Source organism: Homalodisca vitripennis, chromosome 7, assembly GCF_021130785.1.
Source record: "Homalodisca vitripennis isolate AUS2020 chromosome 7, UT_GWSS_2.1, whole genome shotgun sequence".
Classification (NCBI taxonomy): Eukaryota; Metazoa; Arthropoda; class Insecta; order Hemiptera; family Cicadellidae; genus Homalodisca; species Homalodisca vitripennis.
In genome coordinates this window covers 72417708-72444139 of record NC_060213.1, presented here as the reverse complement: position 1 = coordinate 72444139, position 26432 = coordinate 72417708, and the positions used below count along the sequence as shown (strand labels likewise).

General features: G+C 33.8%; 1 protein-coding gene across 1 annotated transcript; it reads right to left on the bottom strand.

Annotated features, from left to right (window-relative positions):
• Positions 1-737: 737 nt before the first annotated feature.
• LOC124365974 (glycine-rich protein 5-like) lies at positions 738-6682 on the bottom strand. The gene is made up of 2 exons (XM_046822130.1): positions 6528-6682; positions 738-1191 (listed from the first exon to the last, which is right to left on the bottom strand). Exons 1-2 carry the CDS (start codon positions 6585-6587, stop codon positions 949-951), a joined length of 303 nt encoding a protein of 100 aa, XP_046678086.1. The 5' UTR covers positions 6588-6682; the 3' UTR covers positions 738-948.
• Between the last annotated feature and the right edge of the window lie 19750 nt (positions 6683-26432).

Here is a 26432-nt window from a genome sequence, read left to right as displayed (position 1 = left end):
AAAAAAATAAATTAAGGTTCAATTAACTAAAATAAAGTTTAAATTAGGTTTAATCAATCAAGTAAATGTACGGACTCATAGTAAAATGTCTTGAAAAGATCAGTATTAGGCTACAAGGTTTCGTAGGCCATTGCATCCTCCTAGGACTTGTAGGGAAGTACGAAAATTATTCAATGTCGGTGCTAGTGTTAATGTAGAGTGTACTCTATATTGTATAGCTTATGAATCTTGTTATTAGTAAATTATGATACACTCAGCTATTAACAAGCTTATATAAATTAGGAAGACATGTTGAAGATTTTATTCTTTTAATATTTTAGAATTAAAACCAAATTCAAACATATATTTAACAGTTAGTGAAACTGTAGTGTCGCATTAAAGTTTCACTCCCTAAAATTACATTAACAGAATGGTCGGAAATAAAAAAATGTACTTGCAAACAGCATAAGGATAGAAAAACTTTGGTGGGTGTGGGTTAATTATTTCAAAATGGGCATTGTTATTGTAAATACAATTTTGATTTTTGTAATTGTCATATTTTATCTTATACTCGTTTTCGGTAGAAGTACATGTTCGCAATTTTATTTTTATAGATAAAAATAAAAATCTTTAATGAAGTTAAGATAGATGAATAAAAGAAGATAAATAAAACTGTAATGAAAAAAGTTCTGGATAATGGTGGTAGAGCGCATTAAGTTTATGTAGTTAAGTTTTAAGGATTAAAAATAAATCAGATATGCATTTTTACAATTAAATGAGGTATTTATTATTGATCCAACATTATTATTGACCACACATTGAAGTAATATATTTTAAAGAACGAATTAATACAAATCTTTGTAAGTACGTTTTATGAGTATGAATCAGCTTTTGTTTTCTTCTTACTTTATGAATAAACTACTGACTGGTACATGAGTTTTAAATTCAGAGAGTTACATTAATTTTACCTTAAACACCTCCCACACCACCGAGACCTCCAGTAACGCCTCCCACAGCACCACTGACCCCTTCAGCAACGCCTCCCACAGCACCACCGAGACCTCCAGCAACGCCTCCCACAGCACCACTGAGACCTCCAGGAACGCCTCCCAGAGCACTACCGAGACCACCAGCAATACCCCCCACTGTTTTTCCAAGACCCCCAAGAATGCCGTTCAATCCACCCTCAACCTGAGGCCTGGCTTCTAAATTCTGCAACAGTAAACAATTGTATAAAAAATCTAAATTTTGTTTTCATCTCAACAAACATATATTAATACTGTGAAAACGACAGCTATATAGAAAATGATAGCACAGAATAAGCAAATTAGTAGATGTGTAAAAGCATGGACGCAGAGAGATACCACCGATCATAAAAATAACAGGACTGACTCTTCTAATTCATCACCATTTTGCTATGTTATTTGCAAACACAATTTTATTAAGCTATTGGTTTATACGTATTTTGATTTATATGTCATTTTGTGGAACATTATGGTTTAATGGTATCTCTTTTATTAATTTGAATCGTAATGATAGATAAACTATGCTTATTTAAACAATTTAAAACATAGAAGAGACTTTAGGTTGCAAAATTTTATTTCAAAGTTAAATTTTTTTCTGAAACTGGTTAAAGCTTATGCAGACAAACGAAGAAAACCTCAGTATCATATTTTCTAACTACTCCAAAATAAAAAAACCGTCTTAAATAGGGTACAGTTAAAGTAGACATTGAGCAAGGTACAGATTTTGATAATGGTTAAAAACAAAAATATGTTTTACTACTACTACTAATACTACTACTACTACTACTAGGAAGAAGGTTGTGGCGGTGCAGAGGAGAGGAGCTCTCCGGATTTCATCTGCCTATCGTACCGTTTCGGAGCCGGCCGTCCTTATGATTGCGGGGGTAATTCCCATCGATCTTCTTGCTCTTGAGCGGATGCGTGTATACTATGTGAATGGCACTGTCAGCCGTGCTACTGCCCGTTCGCACACAATGGTTGAGTGGCAAACTCGATGGGAGACGGAGAGTCGAGGACGTTGGTCTTTTAGGCTCATAGGTGATCTGAGGGGATGGACCGAAAGAGAGCATGGAGAGGTAGACCTTACCCAGCTTCTCACTGGTCACGGTTGTTTCGGCTTCTACCTTAACAGAATGGGGAAGATCCCGAGTCCGGAATGCCAGTACGGGGATTCGGATGCGGACGATGCCTTGCACACCTTCTTCAAATGTAGAAGGTGGGAAACAGAGAGAAGGGAGCTGGAGGCAGCTATCGGGCGTGTTTCGCCGGAGACTCTTATAGAAGAGATGTTGTCCACTCCCGAAACGTGGAGCGCTGTCGCTGCGTTCTGCAAGAGGATGCTAAGGCAAAAAAGAAGAGAGCAGCTATAAAGCATCAGAATAGCTCATGCTGGTGGATTTTAGAATGAAGTAATGCCCATTGGGCGAACGATGGTATCCTCTTGAAGTAGTTGCAGAGATGTGTTCCCGAGAAGGTTTCCATGCCTGGACCGGTAGGTTTTTAGTGGGTGAGAGTCCCACACACCACGGCGAACATCTGTCCCTGACGGTGCATAATGCAATTTACTATCGTAAAAAAAACTACTACTACTAGATTTATTGCTTGTGTAAGAGGATTGTTTCAGGAGTAAACTAAATAAGAACATCCGTTTATGGGCCCAACATAGTGCATTAGTGCATGCGTAGTTAGCAATTCCAGCATAACCTCGCGGGAAACAGTAAGTATAAAATAGTGAAAATGAGTGAAAAAGTCCCTTTAGTGTATAGCTCTCTAATATCCAAGAGACATTTAAATATGTATAAAAACATATGTTTATACATCGAGCAATTTCGCAGGTTCAACCAATAGGACCTCATGGATGAGCAATTGTAAGTATCAAAGCAAACTCTATGTAAAAGATTTTACTTTCTTTAGTGTAGTGAAGGTTTTGTTCTCTACATCTTAAGAGCGTTTTAAAAATTTTAGGAATAAAAACATTGTACTCAGCCATATGTTCTAAATTATTTAAACTAAACATTTCTTTTTTCTCGTTTAATTTGAGATATTTTAGAAGATTAAACTAGTTTGGCAGTTTAGTATTTTAATTTTTTCTAGTCATTAATATCTTAAAAACCTATGAAAAAGCTCCCTCGTCATTACGTCATTTAACTTACTTATGACATAGTATAAACTTAGTATTACCTTCATTATTTTTCAATATACTTTAGAGAATCCAGTCAGTTTAAAATTGTTAATATTCTAATTTTATAGACTTTACTCGGCCTAATAGTGGAATTATTACTTTAAAATCACTACGTAAGGGTTTAAACACAACTATTGACACTAGTGAGTGGCACCTGCAGGCCGGGGGCCAAGCTACTGGCTGTCATTGGGGGCAGACCACCACCGCTCGGGAGCTGCTGTGTACTGTTCGCCGGTACAAACGATGTTGCCGCCGGCGAGACTCACAGTATACTAGAACACCTAGAACGACAGATAACTGCTCGCCTCAGCTCTTCGGTCGTCATATTGTCGACCCTGCCACGCCTCCACGATCTCCCCGGGAACCATGCCATGAACAAGAAAAATTGTCCTCGTCAACTCCTTCATAGAGGAGCTTTGCGTTCGATATGAGGGTGTTGAACTGATGGAATTCAATTCGATTGGAAGACGCTGGTTTACCAACCACGGCATGCATCTTGCCAGGCAAGAGGCTGCTGGTCGATCTTGTGGTGGGGGCTCTCAGTCGCTGCACTCGGTCGACTGCTGCACGTTCCCCGCCACTGCACCAGACTGCTCCTGTTACTTCTGCTTGTTAGCGTCCCTTCTCCCCGCCTGTGTCCAGGACCTCGGAGTCAACATCGCCGCTGTCTCCGGCGCTGCCAAGGACACTCCCGCACGATAGCTTTGGAGAGGCAGTCAAGAGCGGTGGTAAAACGATGAAAGGAAAGCTCGACCATTCACCGACCAGCAATAAAACTGTTTTTTAGGGACCCCACTCTCCAACGAAGGACTAAATTGACAAACTCAAAAAATCAGAAACAAACAAAATCAAAATTTTCTAATCAGAACCAATTTCGGCCGCTTCATCAAAATGCCCAATTCACTACTAAGTAACTGGATGAGATTAATCTCTTGTGCGAGGATATGAGATCCGATCTGATTTTTATAACTGAGAACGGTTTCAACAGGCAAAATTTATATCTTTGTAAAATTCCAAATTTCAACCTGGCAAACACATACTGTTGACATCAATCGAAAGGAAGTGGTGTGGCAATACTTCTGAAACGAAATTTCAAAGCCTCAATTTTTCAAATCAAAGAAACACCCAAAAAAGATTTCGAAACAGCCGGGATCAAAATTCAAAGAAACTTATCAAAATTAGCGGTTATTAGAATATACAGGTCTCCCAGTGGCAATGAAGACACATTTTTCGCAAAATTAGAACTTTTATTATTAGATTTGACGAATCGCAATGAAGATCTAGTTTTGATGGACAATTTCAACATTGACGCATTGGACGGCGTTCATACTTCCACGGTTCGACTTGCCGATATATTAAGATCATATTTAGCTGCTAGTCAAATCACCCACACGAGTGACGCCTACATGCACCATCGGCAATTGACAACATTATCATGAATCTTCCAAATGTCACAGTGTCTGTGGTTAATGCGGCAATATCAGAGCACTACGGCCAAGACGCCGTAATAAGTGGAGAAAAGTATGAAAGGGAGCCTAAAATCTCAAAAGCAATAAGAGACACAAAGCCAGAAAATATCGCGCTCCTTAACAAATTTCTCTCAAAAGAAAATTGAACTTTTATGGTCTTCAGACCATTTAGAGCAGCAATTTAAAGTGCTTAATGATTGTTTAAATTTTTACTTTACCATTTGATACCCATCTAAAAAAGTTACAGTTTGCCCCAAAAAGGTAAACACTAAAGGAATTCTGGTTTCGAGATAAAGACTGAAGTTTTTATCCGAAATAAATAGAAGCACTGAAAATGAAGATTTCAAAGTTTATTTCCGAAATTATAAAAAGACAAGTATTTAAAAGAAAGTATAGAAAAGTGATCCAAGCTGCGAAAGCATACGATGTCTCTAAGAAAAGCTTCTCTTCAAAAAAGGTTTCTAAAACAGTATGGGACGTCATCAACAAAATCCAAATGTCAAAACAAATCAAACTCAAAGTTAGTGATAGCCTGGTACAGGACGGGGTGGAGGTTGCTTGTGGGTGAGGTCCCCTCCCGTGTGAACCAAAAGTCGTCCCCCGCAAAGACAGAGTCCAGCAGCATCTATGGTGTTGACTCCTGTCCGCGAGGAAGAGCTAGACCGAATTATCCAGCAGCTCCCAGCAAAAAAATAAAATGATCGAAATTTGATGTCTATGAGGCTTGTAAATAAATGCTCCTAGCATATTATAAGCCCTTTAACGGAATTAGTCAATTTATCTTTTAAAACAGGAGTTTTCCCTCCCTCCTAAAAATCGCAAAAATCAATCCGATTTATAAATAAGACGATTTAATGTCAATTAACAACTATCTGTTATTTGCTCTATAACAATTGAGCAAAAAATTTTAAAAACTGTTCTTAATAAGAATGCTCCAGTTTATAAATAAACACAACCAGCTTTCAAAGGACCAATTTGGTTTTAGACAGGGCATGTTGAGAATAGAAGCAGTCGTGGGTCTGGTTTCACAACCGGCGTGTTTCACGACCTAACTAAAGAATTTGATTGCGTAGACCACACCAAACTGCTTGACAAATTGGAATCCCATGGCATTAGAGGCGTGCCCCGTTCGTGGCTTAGTTCATTCCCAAGCCATCGATCACATGTTGTTCAGATTGCAAAAATAATCGCAAAAATAAATTTTAGAGAATCCTGTAAACAAGCTTTGAAACAATTGCAACTGTTGACTCTACCGAGTTTCTATATTTTGCAGACAATTTTGTTCTGTAAGTCAAGATGTGCCCTGATAAGGGCCGAGACATACATGAGTATGAGACCAGAGACAGAGAGACAGCTATCGAACTATTAGACACAGAACGGTTGCTTATGAGCACTTGCCCTCACAGGCTGGAATTCATTTAATCAACAGATTTATAGATTCCATCAAAAGTGCCCCAACGCTCAGAGCGTTAAAAATTAGCCTCAAACGCTTTTAGCATCAAAGGCATTTTATAATGTCACCGAATTTGTGGCACACAACTGGGAGACCGATCATTTACAAGACTGACCCCGACGTTGGAAGTGGATAGAATTGGCGTATGAATGAGACTGAAAGAATGCAAAAACTGTATGTAAGAATGGATATTGTGAGATAAATGAAAAAATCATTTAGACCTTTGTTATACATGTTAACATGTTCTCGCAATAGACAATTTGACTTTGAATTTGAGCTGATATTTGTCATATAATGTCACAACAATATGGATATTTTCACTCCCATATTTTTCACACCGCATATAATACTTGAATATTATACACATACAGTGTTAAATTTGGAAAACGTATTACCAAACGTGTTATTAATAAACGTACCTGACTGATAAACATTAGTGATGCAAGAAGAAAGATGGAAGTCTTCACCATGGAGTTCATCTTTAGTGGAGATGTTGGACCGCGAAATGCTATCAGTAAAGTGCGTTTAAGTTTGGCCAACTTAAGTAGTCTGTAAAATGTTGTAAACTTATTATTTAATATGTAACTACCACGTGAAAGAGCTTTTTGTAAAACCACTCTGTCAAAGTAAGCCACGTTAACTTGCTAACCAAACACTCGCAAGGTTATTACACATTAGAGTTTACTTAATACATATCAAGCTTACCACTTCTCAAGGTTGGGTACATTGCACTAGTAAATAATAAATTTGGTGTAATTTGAATTGTCTAGATCGACCTGTAAATAAAAAAGAAGTCCCAGAGTCGGAAGGCTGTGAAGGTCCAGATTCATCTTTGTTCCTCCCAGCTGCTTTATATATTACAATTTTTGGAAGATTTGATACAACTCTGCCTGTTGCAACGACGAATTTCCGAGAGAATGTTTGCATTTTCTCTGATCATGACTCTCAGAATTCATTCACAACTACAATAATCTGAAAATGTATATACTTATATGTATGAAGGTATGACCTAATGCAATTACAAAGCGCGCATGTAAACACGATACTACAGTAGTTTTTAAAACAACCAGACTTAGTAAAAGGCAGTACGTACACATAGCTTTGAAGAATTTTAGAAATGAATAGTCAATTCTAGCCAATGAAAGTTTTCAAGGTAGTGGCCAATCACATTAGATCAAAAATTTTAAATTGAATACATCTCAACATATACTAAAAAAACATTTTAAAAACTTTTAAATTAACTACAAAAAGGTTATTTAACTTTTTTCAAAATCTTGCGTTTCAGGATAGCAGTCTTTTAAAGTTTGGAAAACGATGGTTATATATAAGTTATTGTGCATTATAGCGCAAAATAAAAGTCATTTAAATGTGTCAGGTTATTTACAACAATGTTCATTATTACGTGTTTTTTTGTATCTCGTAATTTTTCCAGATATTCGACGTACAAAGGTATAAGTATTATACAGCTTTCTATAAAACATGTAAACGCGAAACCTATCGTAGTTCTTAGATTTAGACTAAACATGGTACAGCCTATTTACATATACTCGAGTTTTTAGTAACACGAATAAAGAAATCACACGTTTCTTACGCTAAAAAATTATTTCAAGTGACGTTATTCTTAATTATGTTTTGATACTTTTTCAGGTTTGAAAATGGTGGCCGTTTAAAGATGTAGAACTATTTACGTGACCAATTATAAAAGAAAATAGTAGCAAATTTGATTTCTGATTAATTGTACCTAAATAAAGTCCACGATTTAAAAAAACAAACTACCTATAATAGTTTTTATCTTCTAAGCTTTCAAGATTATGGAGTTTCAAAACGTTTGAAAGTGTTACCATTACAATACAATCCTATCAGTGCTTTGCAAATAAAACATCTAAATAAATAATTCATCTTCAATTTCACATTAAGAATGACGGCCATTTATGAAATCTACCTCTTTTCCGACAGAAACGCAAGTAATATTTGCACATAGTTTATTTTCATAACATTTTATTTCATAAGGAACATTTTCTTCGTATATTTACGGAATTATTTCTAGCTAAAATTCAACTCATTATCAGCTAAAAGTGTGTTCACTCAAAACCTCTTATATGATTATTTCTCTCTTTATATTCATAAGGTTTAAACTTTCCCAACATATGGACTATTTATTTGAAATAAATAACTTGAAACATTTTATGTGATCTGGGGTGAGTTACAGATAAATATTGTTCAAAACTTTATATTCTTTTCAACAGCCTTGCAACGTAGAAGTGAAATTCTAAGTTAAGTGTAAGATGACGTAAGAGTACTAAGTAACGTTATTCTAAGTTAAGTGTAAGATACAATTAAGACGTAACGAGTATTATTTATTTATTAAACTAGTATTTATCCACAGCTTTGCAACGTAGAAGTGAAATTCTAAGTTAAGTGTAAGATACAATTAAGACGTAACGAGTATTATTTATTTATTAAACTAGTATTTATCCACAGCTTTGCAACGTAGAAGTGAAATTCTAAGTTAAGTGTAAGATACAATTAAGACGTAACGAGTATTATTTATTTATTACACAAGTATTTATCCGCAGCTTTGCAACGTAGAAGTGAAATTCTAAGTTAAGTGTAAGATACAATTAAGACGTAACGAGTATTATTTATTTATTAAACTAGTATTTATCCACAGCTTTGCAACGTAGAAGTGAAATTCTAAGTTAAGTGTAAGATACAATTAAGACGTAACGAGTATTATTTATTTATTAAACTAGTATTTATCCACAGCTTTGCAACGTAGAAGTGAAATTCTAAGTTAAGTGTAAGATACAATTAAGACGTAACGAGTATTATTTATTTATTAAACTAGTATTTATCCACAGCCTTGCAACGTAGAAGTGAAATTCTAAGTTAAGTGTAAGATACAATTAAGACGTAACGAGTATTATTTATTTATTAAACTAGTATTTATCCACAGCTTTGCAACGTAGAAGTGAAATTCTAAGTTAAGTGTAAGATACAATTAAGACGTAACGAGTATTATTTATTTATTACACAAGTATTTATCCGCAGCTTTGCAAGTAATTTCAAAATCAAATGGCGCATCCTTTTTAGTGAAAGAGTTTACGATATAATATAATGGAGCCCTGTTTTAATTATATCGAAAGGAAACATTTATCTTATCTATAAATGTTATCTATTAGATTCCTTGGTCAAAGAATTAAAAACGAAATATAATTCTTTCTTGTTCTTATTTAAGGTTTTTATTGTATATGATCATCGTATATGAATTCTGGTTTCAATTGAAGTAAATTTTTGACGCCCAGTGAAGTTTGCCTGTCATAATGCCCCGACCAAGAAAATATACACATGTGACGGTTTGGGAAACCTACTTCGGTCAAAAAGCGTTTTTGGCAACTATCATCAGTTCAGATAGTCTTGTTTCGATATGTAAATAAAATGGATATATGTATTCATAGGATTGTAAGCCCTACATTTACACTACATTTTCATTAACGCACGCTCTAAAACTGACCGTTTTCACAATAAATTATTTTTTTGATTAAGAAATATTTTTGATTTTAAGACATAATTTTGTCAAAAATAGTCTACACTAACATTCCACTATTGTAAATACAAATATTTGAGGATTATGTTACTAGCACTGACGTAACGTATCAAATTCTAAGTTCAACAACAAAATTCCTAGTAACAGTCAAAAGCTAATTTATAAAAGAATAAAAGTAGTAAGACTTATTAAATTTAAAATGTTTTTGTTGTGAAAATTGTCACTTTTCAAATATAACAAGAAAATTTATTGCAGGTACCAAATACCTAATGGTAATAATCTTTCAATATTTTTAAATTCTTAAAAGTTATCAGATACTGAATTACATGCATATTTTTTGTACTTCTGTAATGTGGACTGGACACATGTACATTGACCCCTGACTATGGAGTGAGGGTAGTTGTAGTCAAAGATGATGAAAGGCTCCCTTACCCGAATTCTCCTCTTTATCCCTCCCTTACACGCACTGATACTGTTGGTGCAGCAGTCATACACTCAACTATGTACCGCTGTAATGTGGACTGGACACATGTACATTGACCCCTGACTATGGAGTGAGGGTAGTTGTAGTCAAAGATGATGAAAGGCTCCCTTACACCAATTCTCCTCTTTATCCCTCCCTTACACGCACTGATACTGTTGGTGCAGCAGTCATACACTCAACTCTGTACCGCTGTAATGTGGACTGGACACATGTACATTGACCCCTGACTAGGGAGTGAGGGTAGTTGTAGTCAAAGATGATGAAAGGCTCCCTTACACCAATTCTCCTCTTTATCCCTCCCTTACACGCACTGATACTGTTGGTGCAGCAGTCATACACTCAACTCTGTACCGCTGTAATGTGGACTGGACACATGTACATTGACCCCTGACTAGGGAGTGAGGGTAGTTGTAGTCAAAGATGATGAAAGGCTCCCTTACACCAATTCTCCTCTCTATCCTCCCCTTAGACGCACTGATACTGTTGGTGCAGCAGTCATACACTCAACTCTGTACCGCTGTAATGTGGACTGGACACATGTACATTGACCCCTGACTATGGAGTGAGGGTAGTTGTAGTCAAAGATGATGAAAGGCTCCCTTACACCAATTCTCCTCTCTATCCTCCCCTTAGACGCACTGATACTGTTGGTGCAGCAGTCATACACTCAACTCTGTACCGGTGTAATGTGGACTGGACACATGTACATTGACCCCTGACTATGGAGTGAGGGTAGTTGTAGTCAAAGATGATGAAAGGCTCCCTTACACCAATTCTCCTCTTTATCCCTCCCTTACACGCACTGATACTGTTGGTGCAGCAGTCATACACTCAACTCTGTACCGCTGTAATGTGGACTGGCCACGTGTACATTGACCCCTGACTAGAGAGTGAGGGTAGTTGTTATCAAAGATGATGAAAGGCTCCTTTACTACCCTGTCTATCATATTCTAACACACCCTGATATTGGTGAAGTCTTACATTCAGCTCTGTACTGTTGCAATCCGGCTTAGTAGCAACACCCATAATAAATCTGAAAAAGCTTCCTCTACCGCTGCTTTACTTATTGTGTAGATTATTTAATACAGAGCATTGAAATAAATTCTAATGCTATATTGAAATATTACGGTAATGTGAACATTGAGTTTAGTTCTCATTCATCTTCCACTTAGTGCAGCGTCTGAAATCTGACACTGGTACAGATTGGCTCTTGGAATCTGGAGTCCACGTCTGTCTGAAGAGATCTATAAAAAACTTTCGACAAAGACGTTCAAATCTAACTTGGATTGCTTCGTAATCAGAGACACTCAGCTCTAATTGATTAGTAGATTAGTCTGGTTGCCCAGCAGCTGTCATATCCAAATTTACTAATGCTGGAAATAAAAGTTTAATCGTATTATTAGGTAGAGTAAATAATTATAAAAACTAAAACAGTAATGAAAGATAAACAGATGTTTAACATTGCATTGTACCATGAGCTAAGGAGTTAAAGACTACCAATGAGGTATATAAAGAAACACATCCAAAAATTTATGGAGCAGAAATTTTAAAGACTAACAAACCAACTCAGTGAATCCTACTAGTGAAATAAAAATGTATTTTATTTTTTTACTATTATATTTTTTATATTTTTCTCTGCAACAATGAACCAAAAAAAGTATGATACGGGAAGCGAAATAAATAAACAGGAAACAATCCTGTTACTTATTCCATCGGATTTTCATTAACTTTTCATTAATTTATATCATTAACCATAAATAAGATAATTTGAACAAATTTCAGATATAAAATTAAATGTTAACATACAATACACACACTATATATGCAATATTCTCACTAAAACTAAAAAAAATCAGAATTTTATTTTGAGTTTAAAGAGTGCAATATCCTGGTGAGGTTTGTTGCAAACAAATTGTTTTATAATGAAAATCAACAAATCTGAAAAAAATGATTATGAATTGATTAAAACAATGACTGATTTCCAATGGATAATTTTAAGTTTCATGTTCTAGATATAGTTCCTGAAGAATTTTGAAACTTTTAGCTCCTGATGTTACATAAAATGAGATTATATCTTGTTATGTTAGATTAAAACATTTTGATATAATTAACCAAAAATAGTTTTGTGCAAGTAGAATTGTGTTCAAAACATTGAAAACGTTAAAATTTGTGTTATTTCGAACTGTGAATCATGTATTTAATTTTAAATGTTTTGCAGGCAAAGCTTAAATATAAAAAAAACTATCTCTAAACAGACTAGAGTAGTAAACTATCAATAAACCAAGGGATGGATTCCCAAATGTAAAATTATATAGCCGCAGAATGACTAGAATTTATAGAACATTTTGCCCTTATATTTGGTAATTTGATAAAATTGTATTACTACCGTTGTTATGATTACAGCTATTTGATTCGTTGAATTCCTATCTGACGCTAAAGTTGCAATGTAGCTGGTAATCAAATCATTGTTTCTCACCTTATTTATTTAATAATATAAGATACGACTTATAAAGAGTCAGTTTTCTAATTGCTGCTTCTCAATACAGTAATACCACATGGATTCTAAAATGTCGTTCCCATGCATTTAATATTATTATATTTGGACTTAAGTTCTACCTTATCAAATTGCATACAAACGATAACTGGAGATGCTCGGATTAACATTTATACTAGGCCATGTACACAAAATGCATTAAACTGTAATGGAAAAGAAATATAAACATTGAAATTGGTAAATGTCGGAGCCTTCCAGGCCCTCAGACTGATAACCTTCTCGGGGGCGTCCTTGGAGGTGGTTTTCTAGACGGCGCCTTCGGTGAAAGTGGTCTTCTAGGAGGTCTCGCTGGAAGTGGTGTTCTAGACGCGTCCTAAATGATGATTTCTAGCAGTCACCCATGGTAGTAGACTTTTAGACGGCATCCTAGGTTTCCATATTGGTTTCCGCGCTGCCAATTTTACTCACTTTAAAGCAATTCCAGTCTCTAGAGACTTATGTTATTGCAAGAGAGCAGAGACTTGTGGTAATTTTTTTTAGGTTTCATACAGCTCGACACTAATAAAAATGTACAAGCCTCGTTACAATAAACAATATTGATACCTTTACTTCGTTCTAATTTCAAAGACATACCGACTTCTTTCATAAATAATTTTAAAATTGGTAAAATAGGTGATTAATGGAATCAATAATAAGAATGCATATTTATCTGCATTTAAAATAATTTTCAGATGGCTTACATAAAGAATTTTAATTTCTTTAAACACATAACCGACACCTCAAGAGCATTTGGTTTCTATACCTACTTCTACTGATAACACCTATTTAGTTGACACGTTACATAGCTACTGGACTTGTGTTGTGATGCAGATATCGTCGATTTATTTTGGAATTTGTATATAGTTGCGTAGCAAACTAGCCCATAAACTTTGTCTAAGGCGAAATTAGGGTTGGTGAGCTAAATACCCAATTAGGGATGAAACGTTAATTAAGCGCTCCAATCAGTTATTGCTGAATGCTTAATAGTGACTAAGATATATGTTTTAAATGTCAATAAAATATCTACAGTAGTGGCTATCTGAAGTTATTTTTCAGATAGCAACCAGCGATGTGCCGAGACACGAGATATTGTGGTTAGCCTCAGGACCACCATTGAGGTTTTAGAAGTGGAGCTGAAATGTTTCAGGGGGAAAGATGAATGTGGGTGAACATGAGAGCAGCCACCGGACTGGGCAGTAATACATAATAAAAGGAGGTCACGTCTAATCAAACAAGTCAACCAACCTTCTACTGTCCCAAAGCTGGTTCTTTCGCAACCTCTGAGAGGCTGAGCACGCAGAGGATTACCCGGGGGATGAAAGTGGAGGGCGTCTGCAAGCCTGGAGCCGGGCTGCTGGATGCGACGACTCAAGTCTCGCCCCCACTCGGTAGCTGCTTCGTCATCGTAGCTGGGACCAATGACGTCGCCTCCGGTCAGCAGCGCAACATTTACCGGCATGTTGAGGACATCATCAGAACAAAGCTGAAAATTTCCAGTGTCGTTGCCTCCACCCTGCCCCAAAGACAAGACTTGCCAATCAACCACCAGACAAATCAAGAAATAGTGTTAGTAAACCATTACATCGAAGAATTATGTGCCAGGTACCGTGGGGCAGGGGTTTTGGACTTCAAACGCATCGGCAGAAGTGCGTTCACACGTCACGGTATGTACTTGAGACCAGACTGCAAGCATCTGCTGGCGGGGCTGCTGGTTGAGTGTCTACAGGGAGCGAACCGCTTCATCCGTGGAACGCCCCTGCCACCTCCTGCCGCCACCGCCGAGCCGTCACCAACACAGCCCGCGGGGTCTCCTTCTGCGCCGCCGTTATCCGCCTTGGGACGGGCGGGGCCGGTCGCTGCTGGGCCTCACATGCTGCCCTCCAAGTCATTTGCGAAGGCGGTTAAAATCGGCTCAGCGGTGCGACAATCCGGTCCTTCTTCCTTGGGAAAAATCTGCCCAGCTCTGGACTCTGTGAATCAAACATAGCTATATCGGGACCCGGGGAGTGACAAATTAAAAAAAAAACCAAACGAAAATAAAAAAAATTCACAAAATTCACAAAATTCTAAATTCAATTAACTTATATCATTTTCCGTTGTGCACCAAAACGCGCAGTCTGCCACTAATAAAATTGACGAGCATGTTCTCATGGCAGAAGAGCTGCATCCAGACATATTTTTTGTTACTGAGCATGGCTTCACGGCAGATATTGTGGCAATGTTCAGTATCAGAAATTACGAATTGGCTAGTAATTTTCACCGAATGCAATTTAAAGGGGGTGGCGTGGCAATTTTTGCCAAATCCCTCAAACGTACAGTTTTTTAATAAATCTCTCGGGAAAGAGTTGTGGTCTTTCTTAGATCCATTCCAGCGAGCAGACGATGCCTTTAACGCGTTTTTTACACTGTAATTGTTCATTTAAATGTCACTTGCCCATTTCAAATGTTAAATGAGCGTTCTCATGGGAAGAGGAATACTTGGTCACTCAAGATATCCTAAAATTAAGAGAAAGGCTCCGGTTTTATTTTGGCATTGAAGATTGCCAAAGTCATTCCAATTGTCCTTGCATTTCAAGCAATTATCGTCCAATTTAAATCCACTCTGTGTTCATTAAAATTTTTGAAAAAGCTTTCCTCAATCAATTTCAAAAATTTCTTGACTGTTATGACGTTCTCTGTCCCGAACAGTTTGGGTTCAGAAAAAACAAGTCGACAATCGATGCTGTAACGGATCTCATTCATAATGTTGTCGATGGAATGGAAAGGCGAGAACATGTGATTAGCATATTTCTCGACCTCTCCAAAGCCTTTAAATGCGTGTATCACGCGACACTGATGCACCAGTTGAGAACAAGTGGTATTCGGGGTCTGCCGCATAATTGGCTCTCATCTTATCTGGAAGATAGGGGGCAGTGCGTACAGATTGGGAGTTCTCTATCAGAGAAGGTAAAAATACCTTATGGTTTCCCCAGGGATCAATAACAGGCCCAGTCCTTTTCCTGATATACGTCAACAGGTTGAACTTATCAATCCAATATGGAAAAGTGATTCAATATGCTGACGAAACGACTCTCTGCATCAGATCAAAATCAAAACACGATCTTGAAATGAAGTCGTTTATCGAACTGAATTCATGTATCGAGTATTTTTCCAGAATCACTTTGAAAACAAACAGTTTAAAATCAAACGTCATGAATTTCTGTCTTCGGCAGCATGAAGACCACGAGCTCCGGCCCGCTGTTATGGTGGACGACCTTCTTCTGGATGAAACTGAATCCAACAAGTTCCTTGGGATGTACCTTAATCGAGGGCTGACATGGAACACCCACGTTGAGAGCGTTTGTTGAGAGCGTTGAGACATATATATATATATATATATATATATATATATATATATATATATATATATATATATATATATATATATATAATTGAATTAGATTGATTTATTTCCATAATTTTACATTTCAATGGTCCCGCTAAGTACAACACTTGTCAGCGGGGTCCAAATTAAACTATTGTAACTAAACCATACAATTTATTTATTACATTACGTATTAAAAATTGGCACTTATTATACTGTTATAGTTCACAAGAAAAAATAACAGCATACATGTTCGTTTTTTTTCTCTTTAGATTTCAAATTAATTATGAACACTATAAAATCTGTCTCTAACTCTTAAAATTAAGTTCTTGTTCTAACTAACAAACCTGCAGTGGCTATTTAGTGTGGTGATTGGAGTGCATGATTTCGAGTCAGAAACAGTCGATGTCATACCTAATTTCGGTATGAGACAAAAATAAATACCCCCTCCCATCAGGCGTTCCTTGTTCCGCCGTTTCGCCACTACCAGTGTTTATCTCTGCAATTGAAAATCACGTGTAAATCTAGTTTTAACTGTACAAATTCCTTTTAGAAGACTATCAGTAAATAAATAAATGTTTCCATTTATTTTACCCATATGTAACATTCATAGCGTCCATAATAACTAAGCTATAAAAATAACAGGATATTATGGTATAATTTAACAACAAGTTAACACAGACTATTGTATGTTTATCACAGCAACAATCATTATAAAACAGTAAATGTCCACAATAGTAATACAACAATAACATACATACATACCTACATTAATAACAAATTCTCCATGTTAATAAACACAATAAGTTAATATCTGGAAATTTTCATAGAGATCTATATTCTAAATTTATCACTCTTCCATTAACGTTTTGTAAACCAGTTTTTAAACTTCAAATAATTATTTTTATTAAAAATATAATTTGGTAGACTGTTAAATAGGCAAGGAACAATATATTTGGCCAATATTTTACCAAAAGTATTTGTTATTATATAAACTTTGAATTTTTCAATATTTATTAAAGCTATAGAAGTGATTTACTATTTGAAATTTTACATTTATGATCTGTAAAATAATATACAAGGATGCTATACTTGTAGTAACCCTTTGGTGTCAAGCTATTTGATTGTATATTATACAACTGTTTCTCTGTCATATCATTAGCTCTGCTATTCAAAATCATATCCAGACGTTTCTTTTGAAGGTTTTGTATCTTATTGAGGTGATTGTCTGCAGCTGTTCCATATGCAATTGCTCCGTATCTTACAATTGCCTCCACTAAAGCCTTGTATACTGAAATCTTGCTTTCAAGATATATGGAGGCACCCAAAACGGTAATAGAGGAATCAGAACTGAATTGTCTTATAATCCATCAGTTGAAAGAACTTATAAATGGTGGACTATTGAAATATTTGAAACAAAATCCAAAAATGTTTACAAAATATTAATCAGTTCCTAGACTTTATAAAAAACTCAGCACTGAGTATTATTTTAAAAACTTTTATTTTTATAAATTTTATAACTTTGTGTAAATAAATTATGGACTATCATAAGGATTACAGTGATATTGAGAGAGCTGAATTTAATAATTTTTATCCAATAAATAAACAAAATGTTCATAAATAAAAAAAAAAAACAGAATTTAATATTGATTTTTAAGATAATAGTTTTACATACATTTCCAACTTCTGATACATCCATGTTTCTGATATTTTAACAAAATAAGCTGGTCAAGCATATCTTGCAACAGATAATACAATTTTAGATTAAATTGATAATTTAATGCATTCTTTTGGTGATTTTAGAAAATATAATAAATTGATAGGTACCTAAAATTGAAAATTGTAGTGAATTGAGGAAGATTAAAGAAACGTTTGTTATCATAAAAGTTGTATTGTTCCTGAAGTTATCAATAGCCTTTTGAAGCTTTTGGACTTATCTCCAACATGGATAATAAATAGTTTTAGAAAATTTAAACATTCCCATCTATAAAAAGTGGATTTTATATTAGTTTTATAAAGTGCTGAAAATGAAGATACAATATTGAAAATCATAACAGAATTGTTATGAATAAAAAAATAACAATAAACAAAATTGTTATGGTCCCATTGGTTACTTAGAAGACTAAGTAAAATTAAATATATTTACAAAATTACAAAAATAGAAATGCTACGCTTAATTTGCTAGATTATCAATGTATTGAAAAACCGGAATTTCTGGAATATCTTATTATTTCGATATTAAAAATGTTTTTGAAATATATTCCATCCTAAGTTAGTTATAATTGGTTTTCAAACAATCAGACAAAATAATCAAGAAAACCTTTAAAGATTCACTAGTTTGAATGTAAATAGTATTATAATAAAAGTTAATAGTTCCTTTTATTCCTAATTTATACGTTTTATTTTCAGAACCATGCACAAGATATAATATCTAAATTTTAAGAAAGTGCACTGGGAAAACATGGAAATGTATTATAATTCAAAGGGATTTATAGAAAATAGACAAATTTATGTTGCCGATCACATTAAAAGTCAGATAGTTACTTCAAATTCAAAGAATGACATAATCATCAATATGGATTTTTAAAATGCCGTATAAAATTCATGCTGTTATCTTGAATCTGTCTCTGTAAAACTGCGTAGGCAATTAAAAATGAAATCTCAGAAAATCAGTGATAATGATTATCGATACTTCCTAAAGTAAATTCTGTTTTTGAAGTAAGGAAAATTTGGTCACATGGACATCTAATATTAAACCTTGAATTTAGATGTTAGAACAGATTTGTATTCATATACCTTCACAATTATAATACGTTTTACATTTTATATAACTTAAATGTAAAGTTTAGTTATAAATGTTTACTTATGAAAATCAATTAATCTACTTACACATAACTTATTTTTAAGAAGTAACTTTATTATGTTGTGCTATTTGGTTACTTTATTTATATCTTAAATTTAGACATAATTGGTTGACTAATTTGTACAATATTTGTAATGTTCAAAGTACATATCGCATAATTGTACAAGTGTATTTCTGAATAAACATGTAATAATTTGTACCTTAACATGTTTTATAAGTAATTCAAAGGTTCAGTTTGTATCTATAATGCAGCCTTAATATCTATAAGATTCCGCTTCTTGAATAGGTAATTGATCATATGTTTTTTAAAAGGCTATATATTCTGTTTTCTCTAAATTTAAAGTGAAATTTTAGTTAAGCTAAAATCTAATTAGTTTTGTTGAAGCCAATTTTTAACTTTAGTCAAGTCCTGGTTTCTTAATTTATATAATGATTTGCCTCTAAAAATTAAGGCTGTATAATCTGCCAAAAGTAATAATCCACAGTTTAAATTTATATTTGAAATATTGTTCAAGTAAATTTAAAAAGGACATACTACAAAAGTGTTTTTTTTCTAAATTTGATAATTTTTACCAAATTTTGTATTCAGAAAAATGCAGAACCTGTTATCAAGATAGCTTATAATAAGTCTTAAGATTTCATACAAAAACAAAACTAGGGTTTATTATCATAATTTTTTAGTATAAATCCTGACGAAAATTTGATTTTTGGTTTCCAAAACGTGGTTCAGATTGATGTTCTTTATAGCATGTCTTAATTGAACAAGCAGTTTATCGTGCATGCTTTTCAGGACCACGTAGATCCAATAATATGGTATATGCCATATATTTTCCCTGTTTTCTTTTTATTTATCAATTAAAACTGTTCTAATTTTATTTATAGTTCTAAAAACAAGACCTTAGCCATGTTTTTGTTCTTCTTTACTTATATTAAAACTTAATAAACTTCTTCTTTATCGACTATGAAAGCCAAATAATATCCAACTACTTATCTTTTAGCCTTAAATACAATAAATAGAGAAATATCAAAAGCACTGCTGGATCAAGACACTTTCTAAAATTAGTATTCAAAGCAGAGAGTCCGCGGTCCCCTCATCATCACCTCACATGAAATTGTCTACCAGATAAAACGACTCCTCCGGGACGAGTTTGGCTGTCAATACGTTTGGTGGAAATCTACACTCCCGGAGAACGTTAAAAACTCAGCAGATGTGACACAAAAATCTGTATGTGTAAATTTTATTCTGTTTAGTATTATGTTATTAAAATGTATTACTTAAAACTTTTATAATAAACATATAAATTGACTTAAGAAATATTATAATGAAGACGACAGTAGTGCAACAGTAATCATGAAAATTGTTTGCCCAAACACATTGTGGCTTTGAAATGATTCATAACTAAAACTGTGCTTGGTTTAATTATTCATAAATACCACACCTAAGGAATGATTTCTATATGGTGAACATTTCACCAACAACCACATTTTGAGCCGAGAGCGATAGGAGGGAGAGATCAGTATGCCTTCATAGTACAGGCGGAAGTGCGCGACCTTTGTGGAGAGCCGGTAGTAGAGTGGAGTGTTTCCCGCCATTACAACGCAACATTCAACGTTTAACAGAACATTTTACCGAGATATTTTGCTATAGTTCAATCGCCAAAAAAATAGTGCCGAAGAAAATTTGTATACCACCAGAAAGCATAGAATGGGATTAGAAATACTCGTGACTATATAGTAAAAATTCGAAATAAATTTCCTTTAAAGTGGTATTTGTGTTATAAAAATATATTAAAATTACCTGGTACTGAAGACTTTAGTTATACGAATAATAATACCCACGTTTTTCTAGTTAACTTGAATAAGATTAATTTGGCCAATTATTACAAATGTACGTAAAGAGTTTTAGTACATATTAACGTGTTGTATATTACTTACAATTGGTTGAAAATCTCAGTATGTAACAGTACGAAATAAAACAATCTTCTTACAATAATAAATACTTACCTTAAGAGATATCATCCCCTGTATTGAGATAAGAACCCAATATAATGATTAGAAGGTTACTTCGTTTACATGTGTACTAACGGTAAATCTTTCTCACACTTTAGAAAAATTTCCTCTTCATGTTGAAAATAATAACTATACGTCTTTACTTGTAAACAGTAAATATAAAAAATAAGTATAAAATATAACTGAACCGCAATTTTGAAAGTCCTCAAATACGATTCGGTAGCTTAAGTAGAGTAAATATGTAAGTACATAAAAACTGTCCGTAAATCCAGATGTTTTGTTATTTAAAAAAAACGGAAAATCAGTTTTTTGTTTGTAACTACTACGCTTCATTACCACAGCGTCTATGTTCAGCGTAGAATAAGTCTTTTCATTAAATTCCCTCAGTCAACGTTTTATACACGATTGTCAAAAACAAATATAACCAGAACTAGGTAAGCCCAAAGATAGCGAATAAATAATTATTTGAGCATGCAAAGTTAGCAAGCTCCTTCAGCCACAATGTAAATGAAACTAAAAGCATTTTGACTCAACGACGTAGAACAAACAAAATGCTTTTAGCTACAAGAGGCCAGCACGTATGCTGATGACTTAGTAATCTACAAGGAATGTACGCATAACCACTACTAGTTTAAAGGACGTTATTTTAACAGAATAAACGATATTTCAAGTTGAATGCGAAGTTATTTATTAATTTAAAATCCTTTAACAATCGCGTGAAACTTTGTACTAGAAGTATTACAATAAAAACGTCCCTTCCGGTTTAGTCACAAAAAAGGCGGATTTCATATGTAGCCGTCATTTCTAAATGTCAAATTGAGGATGCATTTTTAAATTAGACGTATAATTTGCACAACACATATGAGACGATAACTCTCAATGTTAAAATGTTAATACAAAAAAAAAAAACTCTTTTAACATTTAAAAATCCCATAAGATTGAAAGCTTAATAGACAATTGTTAGAAGCATACACATTTTTAAAACGATAGTATAATTAATAAGAATTTGAATTCTGAAGCAATACACAGCTTGGGCTCGCAAGTGGCAACAAGTGGCAACTCCGACACCCCTGTCTACCGAACATTTCCTGACCAGGTACTGAAGTGGCTGGCTTCAGAAGCAGGTAAACGGACTGTAGGTCCACGTCGTAAAACTGTCGGGGTAATTTCTTACCTATTTCTGAAGGGGTGGACAGTGGGTACCACCCCGGAACCGTGGACCCACTGTCCGAATCACGGGATTCTTTTGACGAGGGGTTGACAGGGGATCGCCGTACTCACTCTACTGCCCCTTGAACGGATGTTTTGAGATTTATACTCTATATCTGCTAAATATTATTCAGTAGACTACTGCCTTTTTACTAGTTCTTTCTGACTCGCTACAGAAGAAGACAGCTACAGATAGATTGAAACAAAAAGTTAAATGCATGAATGAAAATCTGGTTTATTTTCTTAAGTGTATTGATAATTAATACACCATTTATAACTGAATCGCTGTAACGTTTATAATGGTCTTTGCTTTGTGGATTCGTTTTCACCCCGCTATCAAACAACTATTAAAGTATCGTAAAATGCACAGAAAAATCAGGTAATTAGTACAAGAGTTTTATAAAATACGAGTCTGTTGACTTTAGTTAAAATTTTTGTTAACTGTTCTGTTTAAATATTATTTTATGATAGCACAATCATATGTGTAATTATTTTACCACTAATTTCATTTATATTTGGTCTTGATAGTCACCACTACTTATCCTTTTCTGCAACCACTGTTGAACCCAGAGTGTGAAATATATTCAGATAAAAAAAAATAAAAAAAAAAAAAAAAATAAAAAAATACACAAAGATGCAACAAACTTCATTTTCACAACATTTCTGTTTAAAAATATTAGTTTATTGTTAATTGTTCTCCTTTAAAAACTTTACGTTGTTTTAATTTATCACCTACCTGGACTTTGGGCAATAATCCCACTTATTAAATTTGTATAAGTTATTATTTTCTTCAATAACAGTATCCGTCGGTAAAGTAATTTTATCCCAGAATTACATTACATTTGTAAGTCGAAAGTTAACTTACATTTTAGGTTAATCTAGTCTATTCAATTCAGGATATATTTGTAAATTGTAATTAATCATTATTGGTAATTCAAAAATAAGAATTTTTAATATGAGATCATAATTAGTTTTCATAACCTTTTGTAAAATTTTTTCATACTGCAAGCATGTTTTTTTAATAAAAAATGAAGTTCGTTGTTAGTACAAATAATCAACAAATTTCCCTAATTGATATAACCTTTAAAAGTTAAATTTTTAATATATCTTACCTCCTGATATACATGTTAGTACTCGTATATACTCGCACTCGTTTGTGTAAGTTAATATGTCTCTGTAGACAGCTTCATTGAATTTTTGGTTTTGAGGCCAAGAGCCACTATTTAAGGTAAAACCATACTTTGTCTATGTATAGTTATATATTTAAAGTAATTTGATACAATTATAAATGTGATATATTAAAAACTGTATGATCTAAAGTGTTGTTTTAATTAACAACAGTAACAATAAAACAACCAACTATCAATTTCAATCAACGTGTACTATGAGTGACGTGTCTACTCACATATACGAGTACCGTATTATACTAACGATTGACCAAGATAAGGTATAATTAAAACAAACTTACTGTAGATGTTTACCATTCATTAGGATATTGCCGAATTTCTCAGGTAGTAATGTAGTGATGTATGTAATTTGATCAAATTTAATCCCAATTATCAACTTACTTCACATGTGATACCTTGAGTTTTGGTTTGAGTAAGCTGTTGTTTATATTTACTGCCTAAGCAGTATGCTGAGCGTGTCTAGTGGAAGTATCACTCACATTCTTCCTCAGAATGAAGAATGAGCGCAGTTAGAAAAATTATTGCACGGCCACGTCAGTTTTGAAAAGTAGGACAGTTAGTCCACTCCGAAACCCGTGGACTAACTGTCTTACCCTGCAGAAAAGTGACGTCAGCCACCCTCGTAAAAACTAGGCGTGGACCTACAGTCCTACAATCTCTGAAGCAGTACACAGCTTGGGCTCGCAGGTGGCAACCAGTAGCAACTCCAATAACCCTGTCTACTAAACACTTTCTGATCTAGGTATATAAACAGTGTTATAATTGCTAGACTGAACCTAGGATGATAAAGTGAAATAAGATTGGGATGCAAGAGCATAATTTATATATTATAGTGTATTGTGTAATATCAGGTTACAGATATTCATACCTTCATACCTCATAGAAAAATTAATACCTAGAATAAGTAAAAATAACCAAGCCTGGTTACCCACAAAAATAGGCAATAACTTACTTTTTAAGGAATTATACTTGTACTTATTTATTTTGTGTATTTACTTGTGTATTTATACTTATACTAATCGTAATTGTTACTAGTTAATCATAACAGTTTTGAAAAGATAATGTCTTTGTATAGTTGTGGGTATAGCCGCTTAGGTTTGTCCACATATGATCTTTTCCTAAATGTATTCCTTATTTCGAAACATGAAAAAAATCTGCAATCTATTCTTCTTGTAATCCATCAAAGGCGGTGGTTCAACAGTACAAATCTTTTTCACTAACAAACAAAAAAAAGGTTCATTATTAACCCTTTTTATTTATAGGCATATACATTTGTATTTAAAACAGTTTAGGCTTTATATATATTATATATATAAGTTTGTAGGACTGATTACAGTAAGTGTTTTGTTTATTACAAATCGACTCCACAGCACAGTGACATACAATAGGGGTTGATGAATTATTTACAACAGACTCTCGGAACATTGGCTGATGTTTTATTTATACATCTCTGTACAGTCGACCGTTTAAAGTAAATTGGCTCAAAATTCTGTTTATTATTTCGGATGAGAAAATTGTATTTAGATTCAATGTGATATAAATTATTTTTTTGTATTCACAAAATTGTTAAAAATATATTCCATTATTGGTTTGAAAATCTAATTTATATCAAAACAATTCATAGCACGATACATATAAAGGATGAAGTAAGGGGTTTGTAAATGTGAGTACATTTTTCAACTGAGGTTTAACTAGTGTTAGATTTGTTTATGGAATTTTATGATTAAAAAAACTCAGTAATTTTTAGTTAAAATATTAACAAAATCATCTACAACATTATAGGGAAATCTTTTTAGTATTAAATTAAAGGGAGAGCTTAAATCGAAAAGATTTTTAACAACACCTTTTTTAACACACTTCCTTGTTAATAATTTATATTTATAAGAAATATGGACGTTTGACCTGGCAATTTATAAACACCAACAGTCCCCGGTTCTAAGCCTAATGTATATCTAATTGTATTTAATAATCTCTGGGAATTCAATGTCTACATTTCCGTTTGTCATCATAGAAATTTTGATCCACTAAGATATAGAATTAAAGTAGGGAGAAAGGGCAGATTTGCTTCTTAAATTTAGTATAAATATGACAATTTTTATTTACACCGGTTTTTAACGCGTAAAAAATTGTGTACAAAATACCACAGAAAAAATGTTTTCAATCAGGATAACAAGTATTATTCTTTTGTGTGGAGCATAATATTTAAATGGCGTTGAATGGACTTTACTATAAAATAAATGGTTTATTTTCAATAATTTTACTAACAAAAAATAATAGTAACAGGTTAAACATTTCTTGATACGTAACAATGGTGAACATTTGAATGCGTGTCCTGTAAATTACACAAATAAATCAATAAAATGAAACCCTTAGGATGTAATTTGATATATTATTTGTATTGCCAAATATATTGAATAACTCCTTTTTAAAACACAGGAAAGACTATTTTTATACACCGATGTTTAATTTAAACTTCTTTGAACTGACTTTATTAATAGATTATTGACCAAATATGTACTATCAGAAGAGCTTCATAATTTTCATAATACCATTTTTACAAGTTTATTAATACAAATAATTATTAAGAGTAACACTGTAGAGTTTCAGTTTGACCTCTGTATATTAATTCCTCCAAGAGGTCCTGTAGATGACCCATGAAACGTATAACATCGACTGATATGTCTAGAATGAACAGATAATCTTCACTTAAAGCTGTAACTGTTCACTGAATGTGTCAGGTCCTGTAGATGACACATGAAATGTATAACATCGCCTGATCATTCTAGAGTGAACAGATAATCTTCACTTAAAGCTGTAACTGTTCACTGAATGAGAAAATGTATAACATCGCTGTAACTGTTCACTGAATGTGTCATAGATGTCACATGAAATGTATAACATCGCCTGATAAGTCTAGAGTAGACAGATAATCTTCGTTAAAGCTGTAACTGTTGGGTAATGACACATGAAATCATCGCCTGATAAGTCTAGAGTGGACAGATAATCTTACTTTAAAGCTGTAACTGTTCACTGAATTGTCAGGTCCTGTAGATGACCCATGAAATGTCTGATATGTAGAATGGACAGATAAACTTCACTTAAAGCTGTAACTGTTCACTGAATGTGT